Source organism: Balearica regulorum, chromosome 12 (assembly GCF_011004875.1).
Source record: "Balearica regulorum gibbericeps isolate bBalReg1 chromosome 12, bBalReg1.pri, whole genome shotgun sequence".
Taxonomy (NCBI): Eukaryota; Metazoa; Chordata; class Aves; order Gruiformes; family Gruidae; genus Balearica; species Balearica regulorum.
In genome coordinates this window covers 12,382,841-12,410,816 of record NC_046195.1, presented here as the reverse complement: position 1 = coordinate 12,410,816, position 27,976 = coordinate 12,382,841, and the positions used below count along the sequence as shown (strand labels likewise).

At 39.6% G+C, this 27,976-nt stretch overlaps 1 protein-coding gene across 6 annotated transcripts; it reads right to left on the bottom strand.

Annotated features, from left to right (window-relative positions):
- Positions 1–9: 9 nt before the first annotated feature.
- SPPL2A (signal peptide peptidase like 2A) lies at positions 10–27,471 on the bottom strand. 6 transcript variants are annotated; one of them, XM_075764512.1, is made up of 17 exons: positions 27,246–27,445; positions 23,333–23,452; positions 21,937–22,119; positions 21,028–21,117; positions 17,627–17,760; positions 15,379–15,530; positions 14,104–14,200; positions 13,701–13,802; positions 12,921–13,002; positions 12,361–12,435; positions 11,617–11,673; positions 11,411–11,464; positions 10,880–10,979; positions 9,955–10,032; positions 9,453–9,613; positions 7,321–7,354; positions 10–2,757 (listed from the first exon to the last, which is right to left on the bottom strand). In XM_075764512.1, exons 1-17 carry the CDS (start codon positions 27,297–27,299, stop codon positions 2,726–2,728), a joined length of 1,605 nt encoding a protein of 534 aa, XP_075620627.1. In that variant the 5' UTR covers positions 27,300–27,445; the 3' UTR covers positions 10–2,725. The 6 variants fall into 6 exon arrangements, with proteins under 6 accessions (XP_075620627.1, XP_075620631.1, XP_075620629.1 ...); XM_075764516.1 differs by lacking the exon at positions 7,321–7,354 and having other exon boundaries at positions 27,246–27,471; XM_075764514.1 differs by lacking the exon at positions 11,411–11,464.
- Positions 27,472–27,976: the final 505 nt, after the last annotated feature.

The following is a 27,976-nucleotide window of genomic DNA, read 5'->3' as shown; positions in this document are numbered from 1 at the left end:
TTACTCAACTTTTTTTTCCCAAGTAACATTTATTAATAACATTCTTAAAGTGATAACTTAAGAGTCATAAGGAAGGGGGCTGTTGTCAGTAAACATACAATGAAAAAGCAATAAGATTTTTGTATTAAAGTATGACTAAAAAGGCTTTTAACATAGTGTTTAGCCCAACCAAATTTAATATTAAGAACATTCAAAATTGCTAAGTGTTGCAATCAGTTCTATTGAACTTATAAAAACCTCATTTCAGTAGTCAATACTAACCTATTATTTATATAAAATTTTAAACTCCATTCTTAATTTTTGTAAACAAAGCACCTAAGCATTTGAAAGAAAAGAGTTAGTTTACATCCCATTAAACTGCAGCACATGTGTGTGAAACCTCAGGCATGATCAGGCAGGGAGCATAATTAGGCACAGAACAAGACTCAGCCAGCTGCTGAATACACTTATGTTGCCAAAGGTCTTCCTTAGTTATATTAATTCTATTATCATTTATAGCTGAAAATTTAATAAATCCTCCATGCAGAAGATTTCAAAGAGAAAAAGGAGTCACATTACATAGATTTGTGATGCTTCTGAGCGCTTTGAGTAGTGCATGACTTTGAGTTATGACTTCTTTATCTCTCAAGAATTTTCAGAAACTTCTTCATAACCATTTAACTTTGGCAGACACTGGACTTGTCAGAGAGCATGACAACACATCAGAGGACAAGTTTTCAGTCTGCTATTGCAACACTGAGGTATGCTACAATTTATCATTAAGTGCCAGTCAAATAAACATTGAAGGTGGTGCACAAAATCATTGTATTCTGAGGCTGTCAGTTCAAGCTTAGGTCAAGAAAGTCAAGAGGGGCAACTACTAACACATGAAAACTGCTTGTAATTTTTATTTTCTTAGGGAAGTTGCAAACAAGGTGGTTATCTTACCCGTATCAACTGGCACCACGGTCAATCTGTGTGAATGGCAACAACTGATACTCAGACTGTAAGTCTGCCTGCTCCTGACTCTTGCGAACAAAAGTTTAAACTTGATATAAATTACGTAAAAGGGCAAATTTGCAGTAAGCCTTTGTTAACTGCCAATATAGATTTACAATTGTCTTAATTAGCATACTTCCAAAGTAAATCTAGCTAAACTAGATTTAATCTGGGTAAGTTTTCCTGAGCCAACATGCCCCAAACTAACTATAAATGTCTAAAGGTGACCTTCAGACGAACAGCGAGGCACTTACGTGAGGCACTGCAGGAAAGCCTGCACTGCCACTGCCCAGCATGTGCTGATTCGGTTGTTTGCTCCAGGGTTCTTGAGCTTCGACTTACTATAGGAATGACATTTATTTAAAGAATAGAAAAAATGTTTTAACGACTACCTGACATTAGCACTAAGTGAACTCAGTGGTTTCCTGTTGTTGCCTTCTCCAATTTTCTTTGGTGTAAAGTGTTAGCATTACAGCTATACAAATTTTCTATGCCTAATCCCCCTCAATTTGCAGTTTCCTGAAAAAAGAAAAAGTGTCAAACTCAAACTCTTCTAAACACAAACTAATGATTTAAACTATTTCTCCTTTTCCAACTCTTTAAAAGCTAACACAAATTGAGATTAAACAAGTTAAACACATGCATTGGCCTTAACTAACACAGGCGCTACTAGCACTATTCAAACCTGTTCTTTTGTCTATCAATTGCAAAGAACTTTCAAAAATAGTTGGGTTTTCTTTTTTAAAAAAGTATGGGGTAGATGCAAAAGCTAAAAAAACAAAAAGAAACTGTCCTGCCTTCCCCAACCCTTTGAACTGATCCACAGCCAAATGAAGCCCACAGACACAGACCTAGTCTCAACGCGTAGGAGAAGAACCAGGCCAGAGTTAACATTTCACCCCACTCCCCCGAAACAGCACTTCTTGAGCGAAAACCTTCTTGCCTTTCACACCAACTTGTTTGTCAACTCTTCCAGGAGCTGCACCTCAGTTTCCAGGACCACTGTGTAAGTACCTCCCCCGCTTTTATTTTTTGGAAATGGTTGGCAATGTATATAATCCAAAGACTTGCATCAAAGCTTAACAATTTTCACAATTAAGGCATAAGCTAGTGATACTACAAGGGGCAGGGGGGGAAAGAGCTCACAACCCCAAGTTGTATTTGCCCTGTTATCTATTTTATGGCTTACAATGTACAGAGACTAACATACACACTGTTTATTCAATTACTTGTAGTAATGGAACTATAGTTTAATTCTTTAGTTGCTATAGTTACATTACAGTCAATCTTCACATTCAAAAACTGGAAAGAAATCCTATGAAGGGTACTGTATTTTTTTTAAAATGAAACTTGACTAGTCTTAATCAAAATTAAGAAAACATTTCATGCATGAAACTGATATGGGCAAGAAACCTTTATAAAAATATATTGTATAGAAACACATTTGGAAAATTGCATAGAAAATATCCTTTTATTTAAATCGAAATAAGGCACGGTTTTACTAGCTATGGTTTGGCTGTAAAAATGCAAGTCTATTTTGATTATTTTTACATTTTTCACAATATTTTCCATAAAAATATACGTGTGGGAGTAAAAAAACCCATTTACACAGAGTAGGAAATACACTATTGTAAAACTTCACCAAATTTACTGTAATTCATTTGTAGAAAATTTGAATACTATTTTAAATCAGGATCCTACATGTTATTGTCCTCCAGGCTGTTCACTGGCTGATGCTGTGCTTTCTTCATTTCCTGTATAATCCAGGTGTTCCATCATCTAAATATAAAAAGAAAAAAAAAAGAGAGATGGCTCTTTATAAAGAAATACTGCTTTTCTCCCATTGGTCCAAAGTATTTGTTAGCTAAGAGAAATATAATTAAACATGTGTTAGAGTGCGTTTTAGCAGCATACAGGTAGGAAATCCTTTATAGATCAGAAAAGTATTCAAGCCAAATAATCAAAGCTCTCTTAGTTAATGCTTTCCACTACAAAGCTTCTCCAACCAGGGATCCAAGTCCTCTACAAGAAATTAAACTTACAAGTCAAAAGTGTCTCAATTATTAAATATAGAGAACAAAAAAACCCCAAAACTACAGGGGTTTAGCAAATTTTTTAAAGACACCATTTGGAGAACTGGAAATAGACCCTAGGGCCCTATCTAACATTTACAGGTAGCAAGCAATAGCTCAAATAGAAAACACTAGCTTTCTCTTTTTGTGACAGTAAAAGCTAGCTATATTACAGTTAGTAAAAACATACTGTACTGGCAACATTTCTTTGTAAGTTTTCCTTTTATTTTAAAAAGGATAAAGGAAATGGAATTGTAAAGTCCTGCAACAGAAGAGAATCTAAACCAGATTATTATATAGACTGATTATACTTTCCAATTAATGTAAGTGATTATGTCACCTGAATAATGCAAGACCAGGTTGTACTTTTCCTGACTAAAAAGCAGCCTGTTTCCCTATCCACTGCTGTATTGAGGGCAGTGAAGGCTCTCCTTTCCTCCCTGGGACAAGGCATTGAATAAATTACAGTGGGAATACACACATTTGTTAGCATGACAAACTGAGACCCATCAGTTTGAGGGCTTCAGAATTAAGCATAATTAACAAGAGGCCAAGGATTGGACAGTTTTGACAGCTGACAACCAGAGACAGAAGGTACAGAAGTAGCAAAACTAATGCTGAAAAACAGAACGTGTCAAGAAGTTCATATGCCCAGCGTGGCAGGATTATTAGGACAAAGGCATAATGCTTTCAGCATCAAAAGGTAGAAAACCCTACATACGTTCTTCGATAGTGGCATAGCCTGCCCAGCAGTAACGAGGCTGGCTGGCTGTCAAACAGCTGCTCACCGTGTGGGTTCTAACCTGGGCAGATTTCCACACGATGAGGACACGACTGCTTTCTTGTCTTACTAGCACCAGCTACAGGATCCTTGGCGAGACAAAGCCAGGCTCCGACACTGTTGTGTCATACGCACTTTAGCGTGGTATGATTCTATACACAGGGCAAAGACAGTAGTTCTTCTCTAGCCATCACCCACCTCTGTGCCATACTTTCTTTTATGCCAACACAACTGTTTCATTACAATCATAACTTATTAAAAGCAGGTTTGCTTAAGCAAGCTGTTTCCCAATCTGGATGCACCAACATGCCACACAGTAAATTGAGATGACAGTTCCATGACAGAAACAAGTCACTGGGACTTGGGAAAGGCCTAGGAGACCCTAGTGGCCACAGTATCAATGGGACCAAAACCAGAAAAGGTCTTTCACATCCTCCCTTCACGTGTCAGAATTAAGACAACAAGAACTAAGGCAGGCACTAATCTTGCAACACACCTAAGAATGAGTTAGAGCAATAGTGCACGCTCAGTTCCACAGTGAATACCAAGCTCCTGTGCTGATGACAATCTTGCATTTCACTTCAGTACATCTAGAACTTTCCCCTTGCACTGTGACCAAAAATCCACATCAAAAGTCACCCAAAGCTAAACACTCCCTACAATTACAGAAATCAAACCGTCATTTTGAATGAGGATTAAAGTATTTGTTTCCAGGAAAAAAAACAACAACAAAACCCCACACAGTACCGCATTACATCAAGTAATGCCATGTATCTTCCTTCAACCTAGGGAGGAGCACCTAACAGCTGCCATAGAGAAGGTTGTTTTGGGAAGCATTTTTCTAAAATGTTTCCCTATTAAATTGACAAGATGCTTCCAGAAGGAAGTGTTAACACTATTTGCAAAAATTCGGTGTATCCCAAAGTTAATGATTCTTCTTTTAATCCTACAACAAGGTAAGTAGCACAAAGTGTACTTACACCGGAGATAGCGCCTGTATTGAAATTTTAAAGTCTCTGCTTAATATACAGGATTTTTAAATTAACTTTAAAACCAAAATGGCTAGCAAAGCATAAAGGGTGTTTGGGGTTTTTTTGATATACATAAATGTTAAAAGGCAAAAAAAAAAAGCCACTCCACCCCGTTTCTAATCTCTCCACCATACAGAAGGAGGACAGCCCACAACTTGAAGTCAGGGACAACAGCTGCCTTTCTGGAAGTGTAGGATTGCACTAGGCAGCTTTTTCCAGAAGTCTCTCTCAGTTGTAGGTTCTCTCAGGACAACCCCATACTCAAAGCCTCAGCAGAAGCTGCAGGAATCTTTACAACAACCACCAGCAAGATGAAGACACCATGCTAAAATCCTGGACAAAGTTGTGTTTCAAGCCTCAAAAGAGCCAAATGAATCAGATCGTACATTGTGGAGGGCTGATGAAAATTCCTGAAGTGGAAAAGAGATTCAGAAGCTTTTCTCCCACATTCCTGACAGTTGTTAAGGGGGGGTGCTTTGTAACTAAAGCACATTTATGTTTGACCTATTTCCTAAACATGGTGAACTATTAAAAACCAAAATAAACAAACCCCAAAAACAAAAACCCCACAGACCCAAATCAGAAAAGGCAACACAAACTCCTACCTGTAAAAGGGTACATAGCACCTATGCACACACTTGACTGCAAGATTCATTCTGATGATTTGCATTCACATAATTCTTAACAACTTATAGCTACGATCAATTTGCAAGTATCTAAAAATAGGATTTAAAATGGCAGTACTAAACAGCAGGTGTGTGCTGTGTAACATGCCAATGACAAATCTTTTGATTTATTATTTCAGAGAGAGATAAGAAATCTTGCTAAACACTTCAAAGTGAGAAACTCTAAAAAGTTGCAAGACTATTGTATCTAGAAGACTTGGAAGTTCCATTAGTCCACTAGATTTTTCATGTTACTAAAATGATTTCATAGATTTTACCAATACAAAAAACAAATAGTATTTTTAAATTAAATCAATAACTGGGAAATAAGTATCAAACTAGTTTATCATGTAGGCATACATGAGGAATACAAGCAATCCAGAAAACCCTTTATTATACACTTCCCAGGAGCAACACTGCCCATTTAGTGGTAGGAAAGTAGGTATGTTACCCTCCCAAGAAATCCCTGTGCTTCAGTGAATAGTTAAAATGTTCTTCTGTGCAGCAACTCATTACAGCTCAAGACTACTCCATAAAAAAGCTGCACATGGCATAACTAGAATTTAAGACTGCATCATTATGCAGAAACAGAAGTGCTCTCAGCTCAGAATTACAGGACCTCAGAGCTATCTTTGGGAGTCAAGTATTTCCCATATGTATGTAGTAGAAACTGAAAAACTGATTTTAACAATCCTGTCCAAGAACTTGAGTGCACACAGCAGGACAGAAGAGTTTTAAGTTAGAAATACAGCCTGGCCATCTGATTTTAATCTGCACTCGACCCCTCCCACTTCCTAGCCTCTTCTTGGGTTTGTATCTACTTTATTATTAAGGCTTTTTAACGAGACTTAAATTGTTAAGGTACTGTCTGTTAGAAGAAAGAAGCTAGTGAGAAAAGTACTTTTTAGTTCAGAATTTGACATAGGCACAGTTCACCATCTCAAAGTGTCATCGGTGTACAGGGCAGACAAGCTATGCTTTATAAATAGATGTATAACTCTAGACTGATGACTATAATTCAAGTTTATATTTAAATGCCTAAATTCTGCAAGAAGTTGACATTTGAAAGCTTGCATTGCTCTCTCCATGCTGTGCTTGAGACAGCAGACAGCTAAAATAAATATCATCAGTGTTAGCAGCCACGAGCTGTAGCCTATTAATGTTAAACCTCCTCGCTGCAGGATAGAAGCTGTACAGCAGCAAGACCACAAAAGCTGGTCCAAATCCTTGCTCCCTGTCCCACTGCAAGCACTGCAGACAGTACAGGACAAAGTATACCGTTGAGTAATAAGACGATAAACTGCAGACATGGTTACCAAAGGCAAATTGTAATGCTGAACATTATAAGAGGACAACAAAATTGTTGTTTAGCACTAAGCAGGTTTTCATGTCAATGCAGTGGCACAAACATTAGGTAAAGGACTTCTGTATAGGTAACAGTGGAGGAATTAACACCAATTCTAAATATTGAAGACACTACTAAGGATTTGGGAAATTATAGAGAGGCATACAAAGCTTGCCTTCAGGCTTAGGACTGATGGCTCCATTAGTATTTTATATAAAGTTTTCTTGTACTCCTTTAAAGAAGGAAAAAAATCCCCAGTGCCTAGGCATAAAAACAGATATATAGCTTGTCTTCACTTCTACCCTCTTCTATTGAATTAAAAGGAAAAATTTAATAGAAGATAGACACAAAAAAGAATGAAAAGAGGAAGCGGAGGGAAAAAAAGAAAAAAAAAACCAAAACATAAGACGATTCACAAAGTTGCATTAAAATAAGGCCATAATCACACCTTGTAGCAAAGGCGTCCTGGAGGAGTCCGATACCTAAATAAAATTCATTCCATTATTAAAATCATATACAACAAAAATCAGAAAAACCCAAAAATAAACTAATAGACTATAAACAAACAGCAGCATTTGTGAAGGTTAGTCACCTGATACAGTGTACATGTTCTTGTACCCCTATTCTTAGGACGCTTTGCTCAAACGAGCCTGCAAGGCTTCTCTGTTCCCATGAGGACAAAGCAAACCTCTACAGAAGCCTGGTCACCTTTGTCGATGGGACCAAATTACCACTGTTGTAGCAAAAAACAGTGTTCTGTCACCTTTCTGTATCTTTCATCCTCAGAAAAAGCACTGAACACTGGAGACTTCAACCCCAGGGTTGTGTGGAGTTTGTGGGGTCTTTTTTTTGTGTGTGTGTTTGAGTTCAGTAAGGACAGTTCAAAACAGAGGTTTATGTGAGCAGGACAACATATGAGAAAGATCACCACTGCAGCATTCAGAGTGCAACTTGAACACCCTCTGGAAAAAAATTAATACAGAAAAAGTTCTTCAGAAAGTTATAGAAAAAGAGGGGTTAGTAAAGTTACACAGAGGTGTTCGATCGCAGACAAGTCTAACGCAGGGGTGGTGGAATGGGGTGGAAATCAACATTTTAAATTGTGCCAGAAATGAAGTCATGTGACCTCAAAACAAGCTGAAGTTCAGAGCACTTTTAATCCTTCAAGAAACCAGTTGAAAGGACATGAAATAACTACTATGGCAACATAATTCTTCCAAGTATGAGTTTCGCTATGAGAAATGCAGGACATTTTTGTCGCTAAAGAGAGCTGCCAGATACTTAGGCCAATCTTACTCGGAACTAAAGTAACAAAAATAAATTGCAAAGCTTCTTCCCCACAATCGGCCCAGAGTTACTGGGCTTCATATATGCGACACTGTTTATTTTAGAGTAGCAAAGAGTCACCAATTTATATATAAATGCATGGGAAGCCAAATTCATTCGGACCTACAAAGAAACATTTTTATTCACTGCACCTATGAAAGGAGAAGAGTTGGTTTTGTAGACAAAAAGACAAGATACCTAGTTAAAGCTGAGGATCTCCTGAGTAATTTCATACCTCCAGCTGAAGCAGGTAGAGAGTATTAGTTAGATCAACACGAGGCAGCGTTTAGCTGATAGTACTATAGGAGCTGTGTGCCTACAGTTTTACATTTACAAGAATTACCACCACCTGGACTTCCATTGATCCACTTAAACCTTGCAATCCAGAAGGTGAAAAAGCAGGAGCTTTTCAGGAGCTTCGCATCACCCACCTCCCCCCGCAAGAGACTATCCATTCTCTGAGCAGAGTCCAACACAGCCAAGATACAGGTGATAGTTTCTGAATTCAAACAATATTGGACTTTAGGTCTCAAACAAAATTTAGAGTAGTCCTGAGACTGGTCTCTCTTCTGATAAAGGCCAGCTCCTATGGGCAACTGGCACGCTCGGCTACTACAGGAAGTCAAATCAGGGAGGACGTGCACGTGTCAGCTGGCAGAGACAGACAGCTGGTGGGATTGTAAGGACTGCCACTCCTGGGTAGTGTTCGAGATAACTGAAGGGGAAATGCAGAATACCCAAGGCAGCGTGCACAGAGCGTGCGCTGTGATAGAAAGCGGTCATATAGCCACCCAGCTATTTCATTGCTGAATGCTCCATATAAGCCTGACCATGCAGAACACCAGTGATGCATGGAAAGTTTCTAAAATTCTAGTTGATTGCCAGGTGTTTTTGAACTGTCTCAATACAGGACAGCGCAGACTGGAATCTGCAAACTCAGTTCAGTGACTCATGTTATACCACATCAAGACGATAGTTGAGGAATGTTAAAACATTTCAAAGAAATTAAACCAGAACAAATGACTTCTTCCCATGAGTACCAAACCAGCTATTTCATCTCCCCTAAGCTTTGTTCTGCCATGTCAACTACTAGACTAAGATTTTCTTAAGAGTAAACACTATTTTTCCTTATTAGTTCCAGAAGATAACATGAAGACTAGCAAAAATGGGATTGTGGGTGATATATTACCAAGTACTTAAAGAAGCGTATACTCAGAGGAACCACCAACAAAATACTAAAGGCATCCAGCCTACCTGATAACTGCTTCCTTTCCAAAATTTCTTCATCTCTTTGCGCCTCCAAGCAACAAGCGAGCTAGTAATGAGTGTACATGGTACAAGATAGAGAAGGGCAGGTTGTCCCATCTTCATTAATGCCAAAACAATGAAAGTCAGCACCATACCAATGGCATAAGCTACAAAAAGATATTTATACATACACAATCAAGAACAGGAGAATTTTTAAATTAAGTCACTCATTTAGTAAGCCAGAATTTTATTTTTTTTTTTAAAAGTAGTATCTTCCTTGTTAATATAACTGAAGAAAAGAGGGACAATAGGTTGCTCTGTATTTGCAAGCTTTCTCAAAGCAACTACTATAAAGAATACTCACCTTAAACATGGGCAGGCACATTAAGAAGAGATTATAATGAGATTCTTGACAAGATTGAACCTTTACCTGAAGAAAACTATCTAGTTCTGCCATTTAAAAAAAACCTAGCATGAAGATTAACGTTGCTGAAATATCACGATTTACCTATTGTACAGGAAATGTAGTATACAGAAGATGAACTTGTTTGAACATCAAATCTTCGACAATAGGCAACTAGAAGTCCTTGAAGAATAAAATAAAAGGATTAATTAAGTATTTAGCCATAAATTTTTTCTTCCCAATCCTCCAAATCAAAACAGCACAAAAAGAATTTATAGTAAGACTTCCCATTACTGTGTGTTATCTTCTTCCCATTTATTTCTGGAAAGCCAAGAACCAGTTTAAGAAATCCTATGGTAAGGCCTCAACTTCAAAACCATAAAGGAAATATGAGCCAAGTGAGCTTGGTATTAAAAGGTTTTGGTTTTTTTTTTTTTTTTAAGCAAGCTAATTACATTGTGCTATTTACAATTTTCTAATACAACAGAGTAACAACCTAGTTTTAATGCTTTTCTGAAACAGGATTTTAATGCTCGCTCTTAACAATCGGCAATTTTGCCTGCACGCTGTTCATGAGATGGTGCTTTGTGCCTGACTTAAGTAATTTGCTCAGGACTCCAACTATGGCAAAATTCATCTCTTTGAGAAAGATGGAAAAAGTCGGTAATACATTTTCCGTTACCTCACCTCTAATTAGGTAGTCTAGGATACAAAAATACTATGAAGTCACAGAATACTTGCTTTCTGTGAGATTTCTATAAGATTTAATTAATACTGACAACTGGATTTATTGCTAGGACTTGTATTTACACAATGCAGCGCAACAGAAAAGCAAAACCCCTTTACTATGTGTTCTGTGACATAATAAGCTTTCTTATACTGTAGCTTTTGTTGTTTTCTGCACTGACAGATCAAGGCAAACTGCTGCATTTGAGAGAGTTTATTCTACAAAGTAATTACTAAAAGTCAGTTGAGAATCAAACCCAAAATATTTAACCATAATTTACAAGTGCCAAAAACATTTGCTCACCTGGGACAATAATGTCTCCAAAACCCAGGAGTGAAAATGGCATGTCACACAGCGTCGATGCAGAATATTCAAGTCTAGGCACTCTAATAACCACAGGTAACTGTAAAACAGTATTTCAGAAGCCCACATAAATCTAATCTAAAATCTCCTGGTGTTCTGGATTTTTTTTGTTTGCTTAAATCAATAAACAGTTTTAATATAAATAATTTATTGTTAATGCAGAACTTCAAAATAAGTAGAACCTAAAGTAAAAACCAGAAACCAACATACAGTGTGGATAAAGCTTAAGGCAACAGGTAGGCTGGAATTTCAGAATTACAAATAATATGCACACACACACACAAAAAAAGTTAAAACAAGATTTAACCGTATAATGGGAATAACAAGTCTGGATGATTAACCTAACTATAGAGTATTGATCAATGATATCCAGGCCCTGAAGAGAAATTTGGACAGTCAGGTTTTCCCCAAAAGAATAGTCTTTTCAGAGGGAATCATTTAAAAATCCAGTATCTGAAATACAATCCTTACTTTCTCATGGGGAGCTGAGCGTTCAGTAGGGACTTCCACCAAGTTTCCATCATTCTAGGATCAAACCCAAGTCAACAGGTATTTAATACTTAAAAGAAAATAGCAGAAACTGGCTATATTTTGTGAGAAAGTTATGCCGAAAAGCATACTATGAATTAGCTACGCAGTGTCAGTACTTATGTTGCACATATTAAAACTGTTCATACCTTTTCACTGTTTCCAAAAGGACCAGCTGCAACTTCAACCATTATACTTGCCCCATTCTGAAATTAAGGTTATTTTTCAGAAGTTAGTGGTTTAATATACCAAAGCATCCACACTACGTTTACAAAAACTGCTTGTACCTCATCTTACAATTCAGGATTGGGAAAATCCTGAATATCAAAAGGAATGCACCAGTATTGTACAGTACTATACAGTACTGTTTTCCATTAAAAAACACGTAGTCCAGCCTAAAATAACTGTTTAAAAAAACCCAACCAAACAACAAATCCACTAGACGCAGCTGGAAGTTTAGATAAAAACGTGTCAGCTTTTTCTGCCATGAGCTTTCTGCTTCAAAATAAAAGAAAGTATGCTTGCATACAGTTCATCCGACACTGCAAAAAAGCACTGCAGAAAGTACCAGAACATGTTCCAATAATGGGTGTCAAAAGCAAAAGAAGGAAGAAAACTGGAGGACCGTCATTTCTCACCATCATGCTGTCACACAACGGGGGACAGCTTACTTCTGGTCATGTCAGTGCTGAAAACTTAGTCACTTAACAAAATTTACAGCCCATAGAAGATGAAAATTTAGGCCACTGCTGTCTTAAATGGGGAAAAAGAAAAGGAAGTCAGCATTTCTACATCAAGAATACTGAAAACACTAATCTGTTTGACAAAAATACTGCCTCAATGACCAAGAAAACATTTTTGGTTTTATTTTAAAGATAAATTCACAGACATACCTTTGTGATAAATGGTGTTATGAAGACAAAAAACACATCGTATAGAAGAAGAAGGCCTAGAAGTATCACACAGGACTGGCAAAAAAAGAAGAAAATATTACCGTAAGTTTTCAAGGACTGCATAGCCAGAGTCTGGTACCATTACTATACCCCATGTTAAAAAAAACAAAAACAAACCAACCAACCAAAAAAACCCCACCACACCAAAACCAACACCACCACTCCCCTCCTCCATGTTTTTATTCTGGCATAACATTTAGATCAGGATTAATTTCTTTTAATAATTATTAAAAATGGTATATTTTTTAAAAATGTGTATTTCTTGAGGCCCCATCCCTGGAAGCGTTCAAGGCCAGGTTGGATGGGGCTTTGGGCAACCTGGTCTAGTGGAGGGTGTCCCTGCCCGTGGCAGGGAGGTTGGAACTGATGATCTTTGAGGTCCCTTCCAACCCAAACCATTCTATGATTCTATGACTGAGTGTTGAAAACCTAATTCCTCACACTAAACTTACAGATTCATGGCATTAGAATACTTTCTTAAGGTAAGCAACTTACAGTACCTTGAAGTTGGGCATTTTCAGTGTTTTAATAAAGTTTAGGCAGAAAGCAACTCCCAAAATATCTTGCAAAATCCAAGCCCACCTAAAAATAAGAACACATTTTTTTGTTTTAACACATTGTTCAAACAACTGCTGGAATCTAAGCGCAATAACAATTTTAGATTTTGCTGGAAATAGCAAGATTGCAAAATAAGCAGGAAATTAGTTTTTAGGAAGTACTGCTACCAACACCACTAGTTTCAAGATGGTCAATTTACACTAGCCTCTGCTCGCAGATAGGTAACTTTCTGTATCAGCGTACTACAGAGAAAATGAGTTGAACAGAGACCATAACAGGGCTGCAGTGTTCACTTTCATGACCGCTCACTTGATTGGAAGCCCTACTTAACGTCTACCTCAAGGTGCTACTTAGGATTGCACTATAATATTTGTGGTCCTGTGCTTCCACTGGACTGTAGAAAGCATAGGTCCTATGGTCCCTACGCTATTTTTGCACTTCTTTTTTCTTCAGTGGCAATCATGAGCAATCAAGCTAGTTCTTCCTCATCTTCATAATTTTTTGTAACTTCAAATTACCACACAGTTCATTTGTATAGCTTTGTTCTCTATTCCCATGCTTCTTAAGCTTCCTAAGTACTTTCATGACTTTTTTTTTTTTTTTTTTTTAAATCGGCACTGAAGTTTAGGAGGATGCTATGCTCCAGAATTAGTTATACGGTGGGAAGTTAATTAATGACAATTATTCATATTACTCTTTTTAAGTCAGAAGACATCACTTACCTATCTTCATTTCGAAACACCGCCCAGACGACAGCTGCTGCTATGCAGAATACAGCAAGAAAAATAAGCCTCACTTCAATGTTTTTGTTGCAACATGTAATCCTAAAAGAAAATAATTAAATTAAAAAGAGAGAGCCCACAACAGCCAAAACACATGCCTGTGTTATCACAGGTCCTTAAGCTGACAAGGTGTTCCCATCACTATTTTAACTGTTGATTATGCTACAGATACCTTTAATAATCTATTAAAGGAGCTTGTAATTTTCTTTTGTAACAATCCAACACACTAAACCATACAGGAAACAATTTATCAAACTGTTCTCCTATTTTCACACTATCCTGAGTAGCAACCAGACAATTCCCAAAAGAAACCTCACACGTATAACTGAAAGGTGTACAATACCTGCACTGCCCAAATGGTATTTCTCCTATTAATGCTGCAAGGCAGTTGTACAGACTCATTGCAGATGCCAAGCAGAAGACTGATATTATAACATACACTAAATAAAAAGAAAGGAAGATGGGAATCAGTGACAAAATACAATAGAAAAAAAATAGCAAACAGGAATCAAACACAACGATGGACGTTTGATATAAACTGTTAACAGTGCTATACAGTCATCGGAGACTCTAAGTCAGCTGATTACAGAAAGTGCTGAATTGTGAGTGTCTCTGCCATCCCAAGAGTTCTCATGAAGCAAAGGCTTGAGTTAGGAAATTTTTGAATTGAGTTTTTTTTTTTTTTAACTTTGCCTCCCTTTTCTGTAAGAGGAAATATGCCATCTATTACTGCTTTTACATACTTTTATTTGGTTATGGCTAAAACCAAAGAGCTATTTTATTCTCCTTTAAGAAGCCTCTTTGTTCACTTCCTCCTAAATCTCACCTGAAACAGCTCAGAGTAATCAGGGGACATTTTTAACCTACACTTTTTGATCACATTAAAAGGTTCATCAGTCTTTAAGGGGGCATAAGTAAAGGTAGCATTGCCCATAGTCAAGATAACAAAAGCTAAACAAAATCAGAAGTTTCTTTTGCAGAAGCAGGAGGTTAACTGGTAACAAATCCTAGGGAAGAGTGAATTTAGGAAGCTTTCAGAATGAGAGTTACATTATTTGCACTAAAAAGTGTAATTTACAACAGCGTACATTTTCTGGTTGCATGATTTCAGGGCAGAAAAAATAAAAATCAACCAACGGTTTGAAACTACATTTTACTGGAATTGCATAATTCAATAACTGAGCTTATTGCTAGCATGCCTGAGTTTACTCCATTATGGTAATGCCATTTTACCTGATGCTTTAATTAGGGCACTGCAACCCCAAACCCGAGGTCAATGCAGCAATACCTAACAAAACTGTCACTCTAAACACTACTAAGTTGTCATTGCCATCCTCCCAAGAACATCGACATACATCATATGATCTTCTTACTAGTCGCTAGTCACCCCTCCTCCACATTCCTTCATTCAGAATAAGCACTGTCAAGGCAGCCTTTTTGTAAGAGTAGAAGAAAACTTCTCGTTTTTTTAAGTAGCAACTACATCTTTTCAACCCTCAACTCATACATGGAGAGAACAATTAAAATAATTACATTCGTTTTAGTTTAGAAATCTAGCTTTTTCATAATAAAATCATACAGAAAAATAAGTCAAATGAGATTATCCATTGTTTCTTACCTAACCATTTGTAGAAGAAATAAAGCAACACCAGCATGACACAACAGATGACAACAAACAAGATAACTGTCACAGGGGTGAAAGTAACATTTTCTTCCTTCTTCCGCCTTGTTTCTCTCTCCCCCGGACTTGCTATTGCTTTCAAATTCTCACTGTTTTAAGAAAACAACAAACATTTACCTCAGGTGACAGATAATGAAAACGTTTTACCTGGACCAGAATTGTTGGTTATAAAGCAATTAGACTGACAGCTTTTCAGTCTAATTCTTCATACCATTATTAGACTTAAAAATTAAGAAAAATGGTATGCTTATTGTTTGAGTTTCTCTCCACTTTTTAATGCACTTCTAACCTAGCATAGATCACAAGGAAAAGATTCTTAACTGCCATCCCTTCCAATCGTGTGGTGATTGCGAACTTTAAGGAGTAGCCCCAACCAAAACCCCGATCCATGTGACGAAAAGCAGTTTGATATCAAAACTCTTAAACTCCCTTGCAGGATGCACACACTAAACTCTATTAGCGCAACACCTCTGACTACAAAATTTCTTGGGCTAAATGTAGTCAATCTGATAAATATATCTATGATAAATCAAAATCATAGGTATGACACACTGTTTTAAAACATCAAGTATAGACATTAAGTGTCTGCAAAAAACATTTATGTTAGCAGAATGAAGCTAAGTACTGATTCTTTTACCCTTACACCTCATAATTGCAGAGTAAATGAAAGAAAGGGGGTGTAATTGGGGATTTTCACTGGGAGTAAGATTTCTGTGCATACATACTCCGTATTTATACCTCACCATGCAAAATAAGGAGATTTAAGTTGTTGCATTTGTTCTTTGAGCAGATAGCCCTACTGCTCTTTAGTACAGACACTAGTGCAACTTGCCCATCAGATAGCATGTTCCTGGTGAATCCTAGGACCTACCTACAAAACGCTGAATTCAGCACTGAAACAGCTACCTTCAAAAGGGAAAAAACCACAGGAGCAAGACACTTGGTTAGATGAATCACTTTCTCAGAGGACATGCTTTGAATAAGCAGCTTTTAAAAAAAAAAAAGCTCACCTTAGATTTATGAAAGAGCACTTTAACGAGTTTAACATAATTACATCTAGGTATTTTACAGTATGGGAGACAGCATCACATTTTGTTATTTTAGCATTCAGTGCAGTTACACCCTAAAGCACTGCAGGGTAAAAAAGAAGCACAATCACATCCAACCTTTAAAAAAAGAAACACACCTCCCTCACCCTTCTACATCTTTAATCTCTTTAAAATCACTAGATTTGCATAACTAGTGGGAAAGAGGAAGCTGTTTTTATCACATACAATCCACTCCCCGTTGTTCTGGGGAACACGACTGACAACGAGAAGCCCCAGGTAGCAACGCACACTGGCCCATTCAGTGTGTGCAGACCTCCAAGAAGTACTGCAGAACAGTACCATGCTCTGGAAGGCCAGCTATATCCAGTTTAACACCAGGCTAAAACCAGTTCTGTGCATCAAGTGTGCTTCACTTCACTAAGCAAAGCCGCAGACTCCTCAAGCACAGCACAGAAACCCCTACTAGCCCTGCTTTTGCCAAGTTCTACACTTCCGCTCCCTCCCCTTCCCTGCGCAGGGACTGCCGCTGCCTCCTTGTCCCAGCCTACTGCCCCAGCTCTGTTGCTCCAGCAGATAACACACAAAGCTGAAGCAGATAAGCCTGGTTGGACTTTAACTGTCTGGAGCCAACCAGGCACAACCAAACAGCATTCCCCCGTGCTCCCAGTGACAGGAGTGCGGTGCAGAGACATCCCAGAGTATGCTGCACAGCCAGCTGGGATAAAGCAGTTGTACCGATCCCTGCCAATGCAGACACTATGCACAACTACGTATGCACCTCTAGGATCATTAGATTTTAAAGGTGTCATTAAAATACCTACTGTTGGAGTATTGTGATGTTAGTTACAGGGTATTTGGTAATTTGCCAAAATGTTAACTCATTCTTCCTCTCAAGAGCTGCACTATCCCTCAGGGACTTTTACAATCTACTACTCAAGGTTCCTCAAAGACCTACAGTAATTTTTCAGAGGTTGCACTGCTCAAACATTTCATGGCAAAGCAGCTAACTGCACCTAGACCTGCTATTTCTTTTTAGCTTCCAACCTAAAAGAACATAATTTCTTGCTGATCATAGTGACAGTTTTCACAAAATTTGTAGTTCACATAATTTAAGCAGTTCCGTTTAACAAACTTACAGTTCTGCTACTCCGCTCCAGTAGCCTCCTAGTGCCACTGCAAACACAGCAATTAGGAAGATGACAACCATACTGCAGTCAAACTCTGGCAAAGGTGGTGAATACAGAGTCACATTAACTTCATTTCCAAGCGTCTGAAAAAAACAACATACAAGTTGGTTCATAAGGATGAAGAAATTATATTGCTTATTTTCCAACAAGATGCACATCATGATTTCCTGCTCTTAACCTACACAATGCTGAGAGCAAGTTTTCATCTTACTGCACAAAACATCCCATATATTTGCCTCGGTCACTGTAAAGAAGCAATGCTTTCCATGCTACCTGTCAGGATAGTCAGGTTTGAAAATAACCCCATTACTACTGCTGTGGAAACACAGGGATACCATAAGGCAAAATGGTACTTATTTACGTTCTTTCAACACTTCTGAGATGTTGTGCTTCTAGCCCAAATGTTTTTCATCCATCAAATATACCAAGTATTATCACAGACTTCAGCTCTGGAGGAAAGCACAGCTGAGTCAATCAACTTGAAATACAAATTCACAGGTCCCCCGAGATATCAGCAGAGGTCTGCCTCTAGCTCTTGAAACCACAAAACTCACAATTCGGATACAGACACGATGCTTCAGACAGGACACAGTGAAGACTCAAGGTGGCAGACAGTTATTAAGTAACAGCTTTACACAAAACGCGTTCAAAAGAAAAGCAATTTCACGCTACTTAAAGAATTTAAGACTAAAGTAAAAAAACAATCAGCTGAAGGACACTGAAGAAGATGGGAGGGAATGTGGAGATATAACTGATACTTTTGAAAGCAAACCCAAGATGCTTGCATTTGACTGAAAGGTGAGATTTAAGAAGCAAAGAAAGGATGAAAAATTGACAGGAAATGGAAGGTGGTAGGGAAGAGAGGTTTTCTGTTGTAGTCAAAGTAAGTCAAGGCATCTAAAGAAGTGAAAGCAGACTTCAGAGAAGCAGCAGAAAACCCGATTTGTTAACAGCCTGCATGTGGGATAAAAGCAGGAGAGGAGATGAACATGCCAGGCAGGCTTGGCTACAGGAAGATCAAACTGGCAGCGGAGAAACTGAACGGAAAGCTAAGTGGTGCAGAGGAATACAGCGGCCATATGTGAAGAAGGATGATTCATTTCAGCAACTGAATTATCTAATTACAGATTTTAACCTTGCTGTAGGCTAAGAAGTCAGAATCATTCCTTTGCCTGAAGTTACGGAAGTTCAGAAAACAAGAAAATTAAATTCTAGTGAAACATTGCAGTTGTATGAAGTGGCACATAACATTAAACAAAAGCAAAAAAACCCAACCAAAACCCTATTCAATTACAGCATCCTGTATGTAAAAAAAATACAAAACCCCAAACAAACTAAAACACAGACACAAAAAAAGCACCAAAAAATCCAAAGAACCTAAAGGCTTCTACATTTTTAGTATTCAATTCCAACAGGTCTTAATCCAGCTTTTCCTTTAAGTTTCTTATAAAGTATAATTCATATTAGACTCTAGAGTGATTGTTGCCTTTTGTTCCTCTTGTTCTGCTAAAAACTCGCAAAGTCTCAACTTCCACCACAGGGAGCACCAGAATCAAATACATCGCCTCAGACAACTCTGCAGAGAGCTGTCCACTTACAGAAGGGTCGGAACACTCTGCTATTGCTATCAAGACTCACAGTGGACTCGAATGGTGAAAGCTAACAGAGATGAAGTCTTCTAAGAAAAAGTAAAAAGAATTGCTTATATAAACTAGCTACCCTCAGACCGCTGCCATCTCTCTCTTCTAAATAAAAGGAGAAAGTTGGAAGCCTTGAAAAGAGTTAAAACAGAAATACAACTGTAGTAGGAAGATTACAATGGCTGTTGGCTTCTCAGCAGCACATATCATTCAGAACAACAACTGCTGGTGATGTGACAGAAGGCTTTGGCAAAAACTACATCAGAACTAGGAAAGGATCACTTGTAGTCTAGGCTGTATTCCTCACTACTTTTATGAAGGCTGTCTCATTGTAAGACAAAACTAAATTCTTTGATTCACCAGCAGTATGAAACATCATCTGGCACACTAATCTACCAGCAAAGATACTCTGGTGAATTACGATAGCTATACAGAATTAATTCTACGTGAAACCACCCCAAGCAGCACTAGGCAACGAAGTGGTGCAGAGAAGATTCAGAACAAATTAGGGATCTAACCTTGCCCTAGTTCCCTTTCATGTTAGTAGGTCTTACCTTAAAACCACTCCATTAAGCAAGCAACACCTTTCTTACTTGAAGGAACAAATTTCAAGACAGAGGACAACCCGAACCAAAACAGAGTATTCATCAAGACTATGGCAGACTGAGGACAGTCATCACAAACCTTCAGTCGTGCCAGTGCTTGGCAAGAACCAATCTTTAATGGGAACAGACAGGGAACAACCAAAATCCTATACATCCAGGCACGGTTTCAGTTGGCATACTTACCTAAGACAACCTCCCACGGCAGCTCTGAAGATTAAGAGCAGAAATGGTGAAGTGAGCTTGCAAATTCAATCCAAGAAGCTAAGACTACGCAGGTTAGTGCTAGCCTCTGCTGTTCACAGATAAACACATGCAGTGCAACTCCTGCCTAGCAAAGCTATTTAACACTAAATAAAAACCAAAACAACAGAAAAAGCCACACCAAAGAAAAGTTACTATTTTCTTTAAAACCCTCTGCAATATTCTGTCTCCTAATATTACATGTCAAGGAAAACAAACTCCAAATACCCTCAAAACAAACTCCCCTGCTTATAAAGTGTAGGAGATAGCACAACTGCCACATTTTAATGACACACGCTTGGCACCTCACCGTGAACGCCTCAGCAGAAAAACTATACTGCCTGACTTCTCTGTAACAGATGCTGTCATGCTATATAAAGAGAGAGCTCATCATCCGGAAAGACAAAAACCCCTCACACCTTCCTCAAGATCCAACCTGATAAGTACTGTGTGCCTGAAAGATATCATGCCAGTAGATACAAGCTCAACTGTTCTAGCTTCTGTGCTAAAGGAACAGCCCTCTCAGGCTACAGCTCCTGACGCATGCCAGGTATCTGCAACTGTATACAAGGCTACCGGAAGGCTGTTTATGTTGTTTAGCAGGAAGACTTCTAAGATTACTCTCCCTCCAGCTAGGTATTATGTTTCCCATTCTTAGTGTTTTAATTAATCATTCTCTCAAATTAACCTGAATTAGGAAGACTAGCACTTCCACGACTTAATATCCATCCCCTTCTGTGAAAATGAAAGCAGATCTATGCACATTCAAATCAGGTAGACATCCATATCTGACCTGAAATTATTTTATTTTGTTCAAAACCCTAAGTTGCTACAAACTATAAGATGCTGAAGTTATATTACTTACCAGCTGCATATCTACTATGTCATTGTATCTTATAAGAGCAACTGGAAGAGTCACATCTTCAAAATCCGTCTTGTTATCTGAAAGAGGAGACTGAAAGAGAAAGTGTCAGTGATAAGTATGTTGAGCCTATTTGCAAAGCAGGTTAGAACCCTAAAAGCAGATTATCCTTTAAATTTCAGTGTATGTGTAGGAAGGAAAAAAAAAGTTCATCACCTTTTGCAAAAGGTTAATGAAGAGACATACTTAAATCAAAACAGGTGATACTACCAACACATCTGGATTCATAAAGTTCTTGTGCTTTTATAGTATTACAAGGGATAATGAAAATTTGTTATTCTACATGTTTTTAAAACAAGATTAACTTTTTGTGATAATCACACAAATTCATAAATTGCAAATATTTGTACATACATGTTGCAGCTGTAATAGAGAACAAAAAAGCAACAAAAGTATCTGTAAAGATATCTCAAAATGCCTTTTTTTTTAATTTCCAATTTTGGATTACATTTTCCTAGCTTATTTTTGTCTCGCGCGTCTAAAAGAAAGCATCACCTAAGATTACCGGGAGTTCAGAGTACACTAAAATTAGGGAACGACAAAGACAAGCATTTGCATTCAGAAACATGATTAAAGATACAAAGACCAGATTAAAAACACAATTCAGCTGCAGATACTTTTAGATGATACGACACAGCGTTGCACAGAGCTAACGCCGAGTGACCCTTTCTGTCTCGGGAAAAGCAGTCGCGCCAGTGCAGCGCTCTGCAGGGAAGGTTAACGACTCACCCACACCTTGCTAGGGTCCCCTGCTTTTGGGGGTTCTCTCAGCTAACCCTGCTCAACAGTGCATCGGACCAAACAGAGAAGACACTATTTCACTACAGAAGAAAACTCTATGTTGTAACTTACCAGCCTAGGTTTACTGGCAATCAACAGCATTTTAGCACCTGAATTTTGTGCAATTCTTGCTTTCTCCAAAAAAGTGCAGTTTCCTCTCATCACTACAACTGCTTTGTCCTTCATTAAGCCAGATGGAACTTCAGAATAATTGCAGAGTACCGTAGAAGTGAGGTTTTCCAGAGTCCTGAAAGTCTGCAGAGAGTAAAGGGAGAAAAGGAACGTGATGAAAGTAGGAAATTTGACACTGCAAATTAATCTAGAAGAATACATTACTATCCTCTCTAATTTGAAGTTTGCCAGAAAGAGGCATAACAGAAAGGAATCATTAATTCAGCAATATAAAATCAGAGCAGCAGTTTCTGCAGTCTGCAATACTGAGAGACTTTTAGAGCAGCATATAGCAGAAATACCTGGCTATTTCTAAATGCAATTTCACAGTGGTTATTGCTATAATTTAAACATAAGAAACTGGGTATATAGCAAAATCACTGCTTGTAGTTCTGAGGAATCCAGTGTACACTCTGTGATATTTCCAGGCTTCACAAGCCAAAAGGAGACTAACGGATACAACCGGAGTTCTGAGGTATAATACTTGTTCAAAAACAGATGGCAAACCTGATAACATATTACTTATTACAAAAGAATTAAAAAAAAATCTGTCCTTATTTCAAAATTCAATTCCATATTGACAATGATTTCAAAATTATTTTCAGTTTTCTTCAGTTAGTCAAGACATCCCAGTGACCAAAGTAGCACAGCAAAGAAGTCTGGGGCAGACAGATGATTTTTACTTTGGTTTAGATTGAGTTAACCTGTTAATGAATGACAGGAGGGAAGGGAGAGAAGAGTGCCTTGATCACTTCCAAACACAAAGTATTTCCTGTTTATACTAAGAGCACCTAAAGAAAATTTGTTTCTGCTTCGCACCCTAGTCTGGCTCAAAGAAATACATTCAGAAAATACGGCATGATGACACATTCCAGATACTCTCCTGTTTCACCACATGTTTTCAAGGCAATTAAGCAAAAGATCAAACTGATGAACCAATATAAGAAAACTGTTTCACAAGTTTACAACATTTTTGTAAACAAACAGAAGTTTCACTCCAAAATCTAAAACTTCAACAGACTGATAACACCTGAAGAAAAAAAATTAACCATACCAGATGAGTATGTAAACATATTTAAAACCATTTCTAAGTACAGAGAGAGTATCACCTTTGTAAACTTTAGAAGCTGATTTTTTTACAGTATAGATGTGTTCACTATGGAGATTGGGCACAGGGAGACCCCCAAAGGTAAATATTCAATGCAGCACCTATTTAAATTTTGAAGACCAGTTATAGGTGACCCAAATTCATACTGCATTCTAGTTTTCTTAGGGGCTATGATTATAATCTACTTACAGCATTGTCCAGGCTCTTTGGAAGAGATATCCAATTAGAATTGTAAATTATGCAGTAATCCTTTGCTACTGGAGTTACACCATTTCCAGAAGCGTGCAGGATCCCCTCATCTGCAGTTACCTGCAATAAACCAGGGTGTTCTCAATTAAACAAAGTTCAGAATGTCAGAAATTCTTTTAAAAAACTGTTAGGAAAGGAAAGAACTGTTAGGAGAAAAGGAATTTATTCAATTAATTATTTTAAATGATGGTTGATTCCATGAGAGAGAGGTAGCTTGAGAGCAGGATGGAGAAACAGTAAAAATCAAGTCACTCTATAAACTATTTATCCTCATTTCAAATACAATGTATTTTTTACATGTATAGTTCATGTCACCAGGTAGAATACCATCAAGAAACCCAGGTAAATTATTTCAGATTCTGTAACCTATACTTGCCAAAAAAAACTGTAAAATTTTACATAGAAAGCAATTAAAATAGTGCATGGAAAAATGGATTAAAGTCTTTCCTTCTTTGCAGACTCTAGAATTTCCCCTACTAATACAGGTATTATATAGCAATTCCTAGAGTATTTTTTATCAAGTAAATGTAAACACAGAGAGATCAACTAGTGTACTTTAAGAAGAATTTGTATAGTTAAGGACTACTCTCAGAGTCCCTCACGTAATATGATTTCTGTTATTTACTAATATATATGAATTTTAAAACTTCTGATAATTTTAGGGATATATACTTCTCCCCAGGCATTAATATACTAATAAAGGTCTGGTATCTAAGTAGACAAATTAACAGACTAAGGATTAGATGTAGCTGCAAAGCAGTGAAAACAAGTAAGTGTCATTTGTATCTCAAAGAGGTGTCACCTTAAAAAAACTGGGAGATGATCTCATTTCAACTGTTTGTCTTGAAAGAGAAACTGACCTAAATATCAGGAAACATCAATAGATTAATTAAAAAAAAAAAAAATCCTGTTGTAAATTCCAGGTTTGTCTGATATTAAGCTAGAAGTAGGCATGGGTAATGGGGGAAAGCCCAAATATTACTCAGATGTACAACGCTAATCACTAACAGTGCTACAGAGGCATTTCTCCTCAGGCTAGCATATCAGTATTCTGCAGCAAGTGAGACCTAGAGAGAAAAGAAAAACATGTGACGATATTGTTTCAGAGGTTTACGTCTGCCTGGTTTGAATAGCAAAAAACCTCTTCAGAGGAATCCATTATATTGGCCATAGCGCATGAACATCTGCTGGGAGAACTGTGTCAAAGGGCCTGAGCACATTAACTGTTTAACATGTAACAGCTCGTCAGCTGTCAGCTAAAATAACTTGTTTCATGATTTATGATCAGCGCAAAAATTATCAAGCTTCCCCTTAAGTGCACTCACCTAAAAGTACAAACTAATGGCAAATTAAAAGCAATAAAAACCTCCAACAGGTGCAAATCCCAGATGTCTCCATCCATTAAAAGCTCTTTCTGCTTCATGAAGTAGCATAAGTGTTTTCTGGGTTGCAGGAAATCAAGTGTTAATGCTGCACAAGCCTAAGTCTACCTAGAAGGAGTGGTTACTTGCTTAATTGATATGCATGGTTTGTTTGGCAAGCTTCCCTTCTCTGGGGATGAATCAGGGAACACAATTCTTGCTCATGAGGCAGGGGAGGGAGGACCAGAGCATAACATTTACCCTCACAGATTCATTGCTGAGCTATAAAAACAGCATTTAGAAGTTAAAAATTAAGAGAAACGCTACGTGCTACACCTCATTTGGAACATCCCCACTGAACTCTTGTTGCATCCACCTGAAGTTTTATTATTTCCTAATTGCTTCAGTATCCTCCTTTCACAACAGATAGGGCTACTAGTTTGGGTACGTGGCCTTGCAGCCAGCTGTGCCACTGAGCAGTACACAACAAATCTTATTCTCTGTACACATGCAAAGTAAAAATTTCTTACTGAGCACATTCTCAATCTTGTCACTTAAATAGAACACTGTTGCAACAAAATTGCTCCTGAGAAGATTAACCTGCTTCCTTCCATAGGCTGACTTACTCCAGCATAAAAATGTTCCCACGTGGAGTAGAGAGGCATGACAGCTGTCCTTACCTAAAGGGGCATCACCATCTCCTTTCATTTCAGGTTCAGGCAATTCCCAATGGCCCCTCACCTTCAAACAAATTTCTTCCTATTTTTGACAGGTGGTTCCCTCACTGTACTTCCTTTCCTTACCACCTTTAAACTTTTCTTGTATAATTCCTTATCTTTGACACAAAAGAAGACGTCTCATGCTGTCTCTTAATCCTTAGTTTTCCTAACACATCCCTGGATATAAGCTTGGGCTGACGAGCTTTGGAGTGCCCCAGTAACACCACCACGTAGAATACTGGAAATTATATGAACCAGTGGACACGGAGACCAAACCAAGCCTGTATTTACAATGTCTGTCACAGTATCTAGATAAGAAATACAAGAAACTCAAAGTTACAGAACAGGGAGGAGATATTTTGTATATAGCAAGTAGAACATAAACCTCACAGAAACAAAGAGGTAGGAAAAAACTAGCCATGAACAGAACAAGCATCATTTCCTAGTTCTGCCAGTGGCTCTGTGACACACACAAACCGTCCCTACTTCCCTCCCACCAAGCATTGCAACCCATGGGAACCAGTGCCCACACTCAGAGAGCAGCAGTGGTCCTTCCCTGAGCACCTACTTCCTTCTGAGTGCCCAGTCCCCACCCTGTTAGCCTCAGGATACTGTTCTCGAGGCTGAATGACCCAGTCTGATGCTCACCACTGCTGCAAAGGAGGAGGCAGGACACGGGGCCCGGAGTCTTACAGGAGGGCAGGAGAAGCCCCTTCCCTTGTCAGAAGCAGCAAACCATCGGGGTAAGTAGCAAAGCCGCTCTTCAGAAACCCCTGACACAACTAACAACAGCGACATGGGACTCACAAACAGTGAGGGAGCTCTTTGCAGAGAGACACAAGCTACTTCACCCATATAGATTCTCAAGACACTAACGAACTGCCCTGTGCCCCTATTGTTGAGCATATCCAGTGGTGACTTCCTACATAGGAAAGTACTCTGCATCCTGCCTTACCAAAACAAGGTAAAAATTACGTTAAAAACAAGCAGACAAACAAACAAACAACTTAGTGGAGTAGCATTTAGTGCTGATACGCCCTTCATACTGCATAAGCAGATTACAGAGGTTTCTGGCTTCCCCATTTCACAACTCCATTGGGCAGAAAACAATCTACCAGATTTCCACAGTAATCTACACCTGTGTGCAGACAGAAGCTGCAAAGGTGTCCCATACAGGAACCAAAATAGCATTTAAGATGAACAAGCAAACTAAAAGCTAGGACACGCACACCACAAGTTTCCCCACCCTTCCCCTGAATCCTAATTTAAGTATCTCTAAAAACAACATCAGCGTTTATCTATGCAGGCACCCAGGAGATTTGTTATCTAAACCCACCAACGTGTGACCGGAGCCCGGGCCCAGCCTGCGCTCCCCGGGCACAGGGGAGAGGGCAGGGGCGACCGAGGGGCCCTGTCCGAGGCAGGCCGGGAGGCCCGAAGCCACCCCGGGACACACTTCAGAGCCAAACCGCCCCTGAGGCGCTCGGAGGCGGGGGCACACACCAGTCCAGCTGAAGGAGAGCTACGCGGACCGTGCCCGCGGCGGTCGGGGTCCTCCCGGGAACGGTTCCAGGGGGATAAGGCGGACAGAGGAAGCCCCTCGGCCGCCACAGAAAGGGAGCGGAAGAGACCGGCGGCCCGGCCGGCCCTACCGCCACCCCGTAGCGCTGCCGCCACCCCGCAGTCGCCTGAGCCGCCAGACGCGGCGCGGCCCAGGCCGGCCCAGGAGCCGGCCCCGGCAGTTCCCACGGCTAGGGCAGCGCAGCCTCTTACCGGCGGGAGCAGCAGGCCCCACAGCGCGGCCCACAGCAGCCCGGCGGCCCTCATCTTCCTCAGCCACTGCCGCCACCCGCTCGGGGAAGGGCCTCGGCCGGCCTCGGGCTCCCCCCGCCCGTCACGGATCCTTTCGCCGCCGCCGGCTCCCGGAGCGGCGCCACTTCCTCTTCCGTCCGCCGCGGCCGATGGGGGCGGCTGCTCCTGCCGCCGGCGCGGCCCCCGGGCCACTGCGGCCCCCCCCCCCCCCTTCGCCTCCGCCGCGGGGACGCCCGGCCCCGGCTGCAGGGCAGCAGGCCCGGCGGGGGAAGGAGTACCCCGTCCCGCCGCCCCGTCCGGCCCCTGCTGCCGCGCCCGCAAGGCCGAGCCGGGGAGGCGGCTGGGTGGGTGCGAAGGGGTCTGTCACGGGGAGAGCCAGGGCGGCCCACGCGTGTTCCTGCTGACGGCCGGGACTGTCCCGTGCCTGCCCCGTGTTTCTTTTTGCCTTGTTCTTCCACTGTGGTTTTCTGGGCGTTCAGCAGCTGTCAGCTTGTAGGGTTTTCTGCCTAGCAGCTCCACGCTGTGCAGGTTTGAGGTACTTAATGCTACCTGAAACCCTTCTCAGCCATTACCAACCAAAGGAAACGGTCAGTTTTGTCCCACATCTCCCGAGACATATCTGAGTATTTCATCTCGCTGCATCTTTCTGGATGATGAATGCACAGGAGAGAGGTACAATGAGGAGAGCAGTG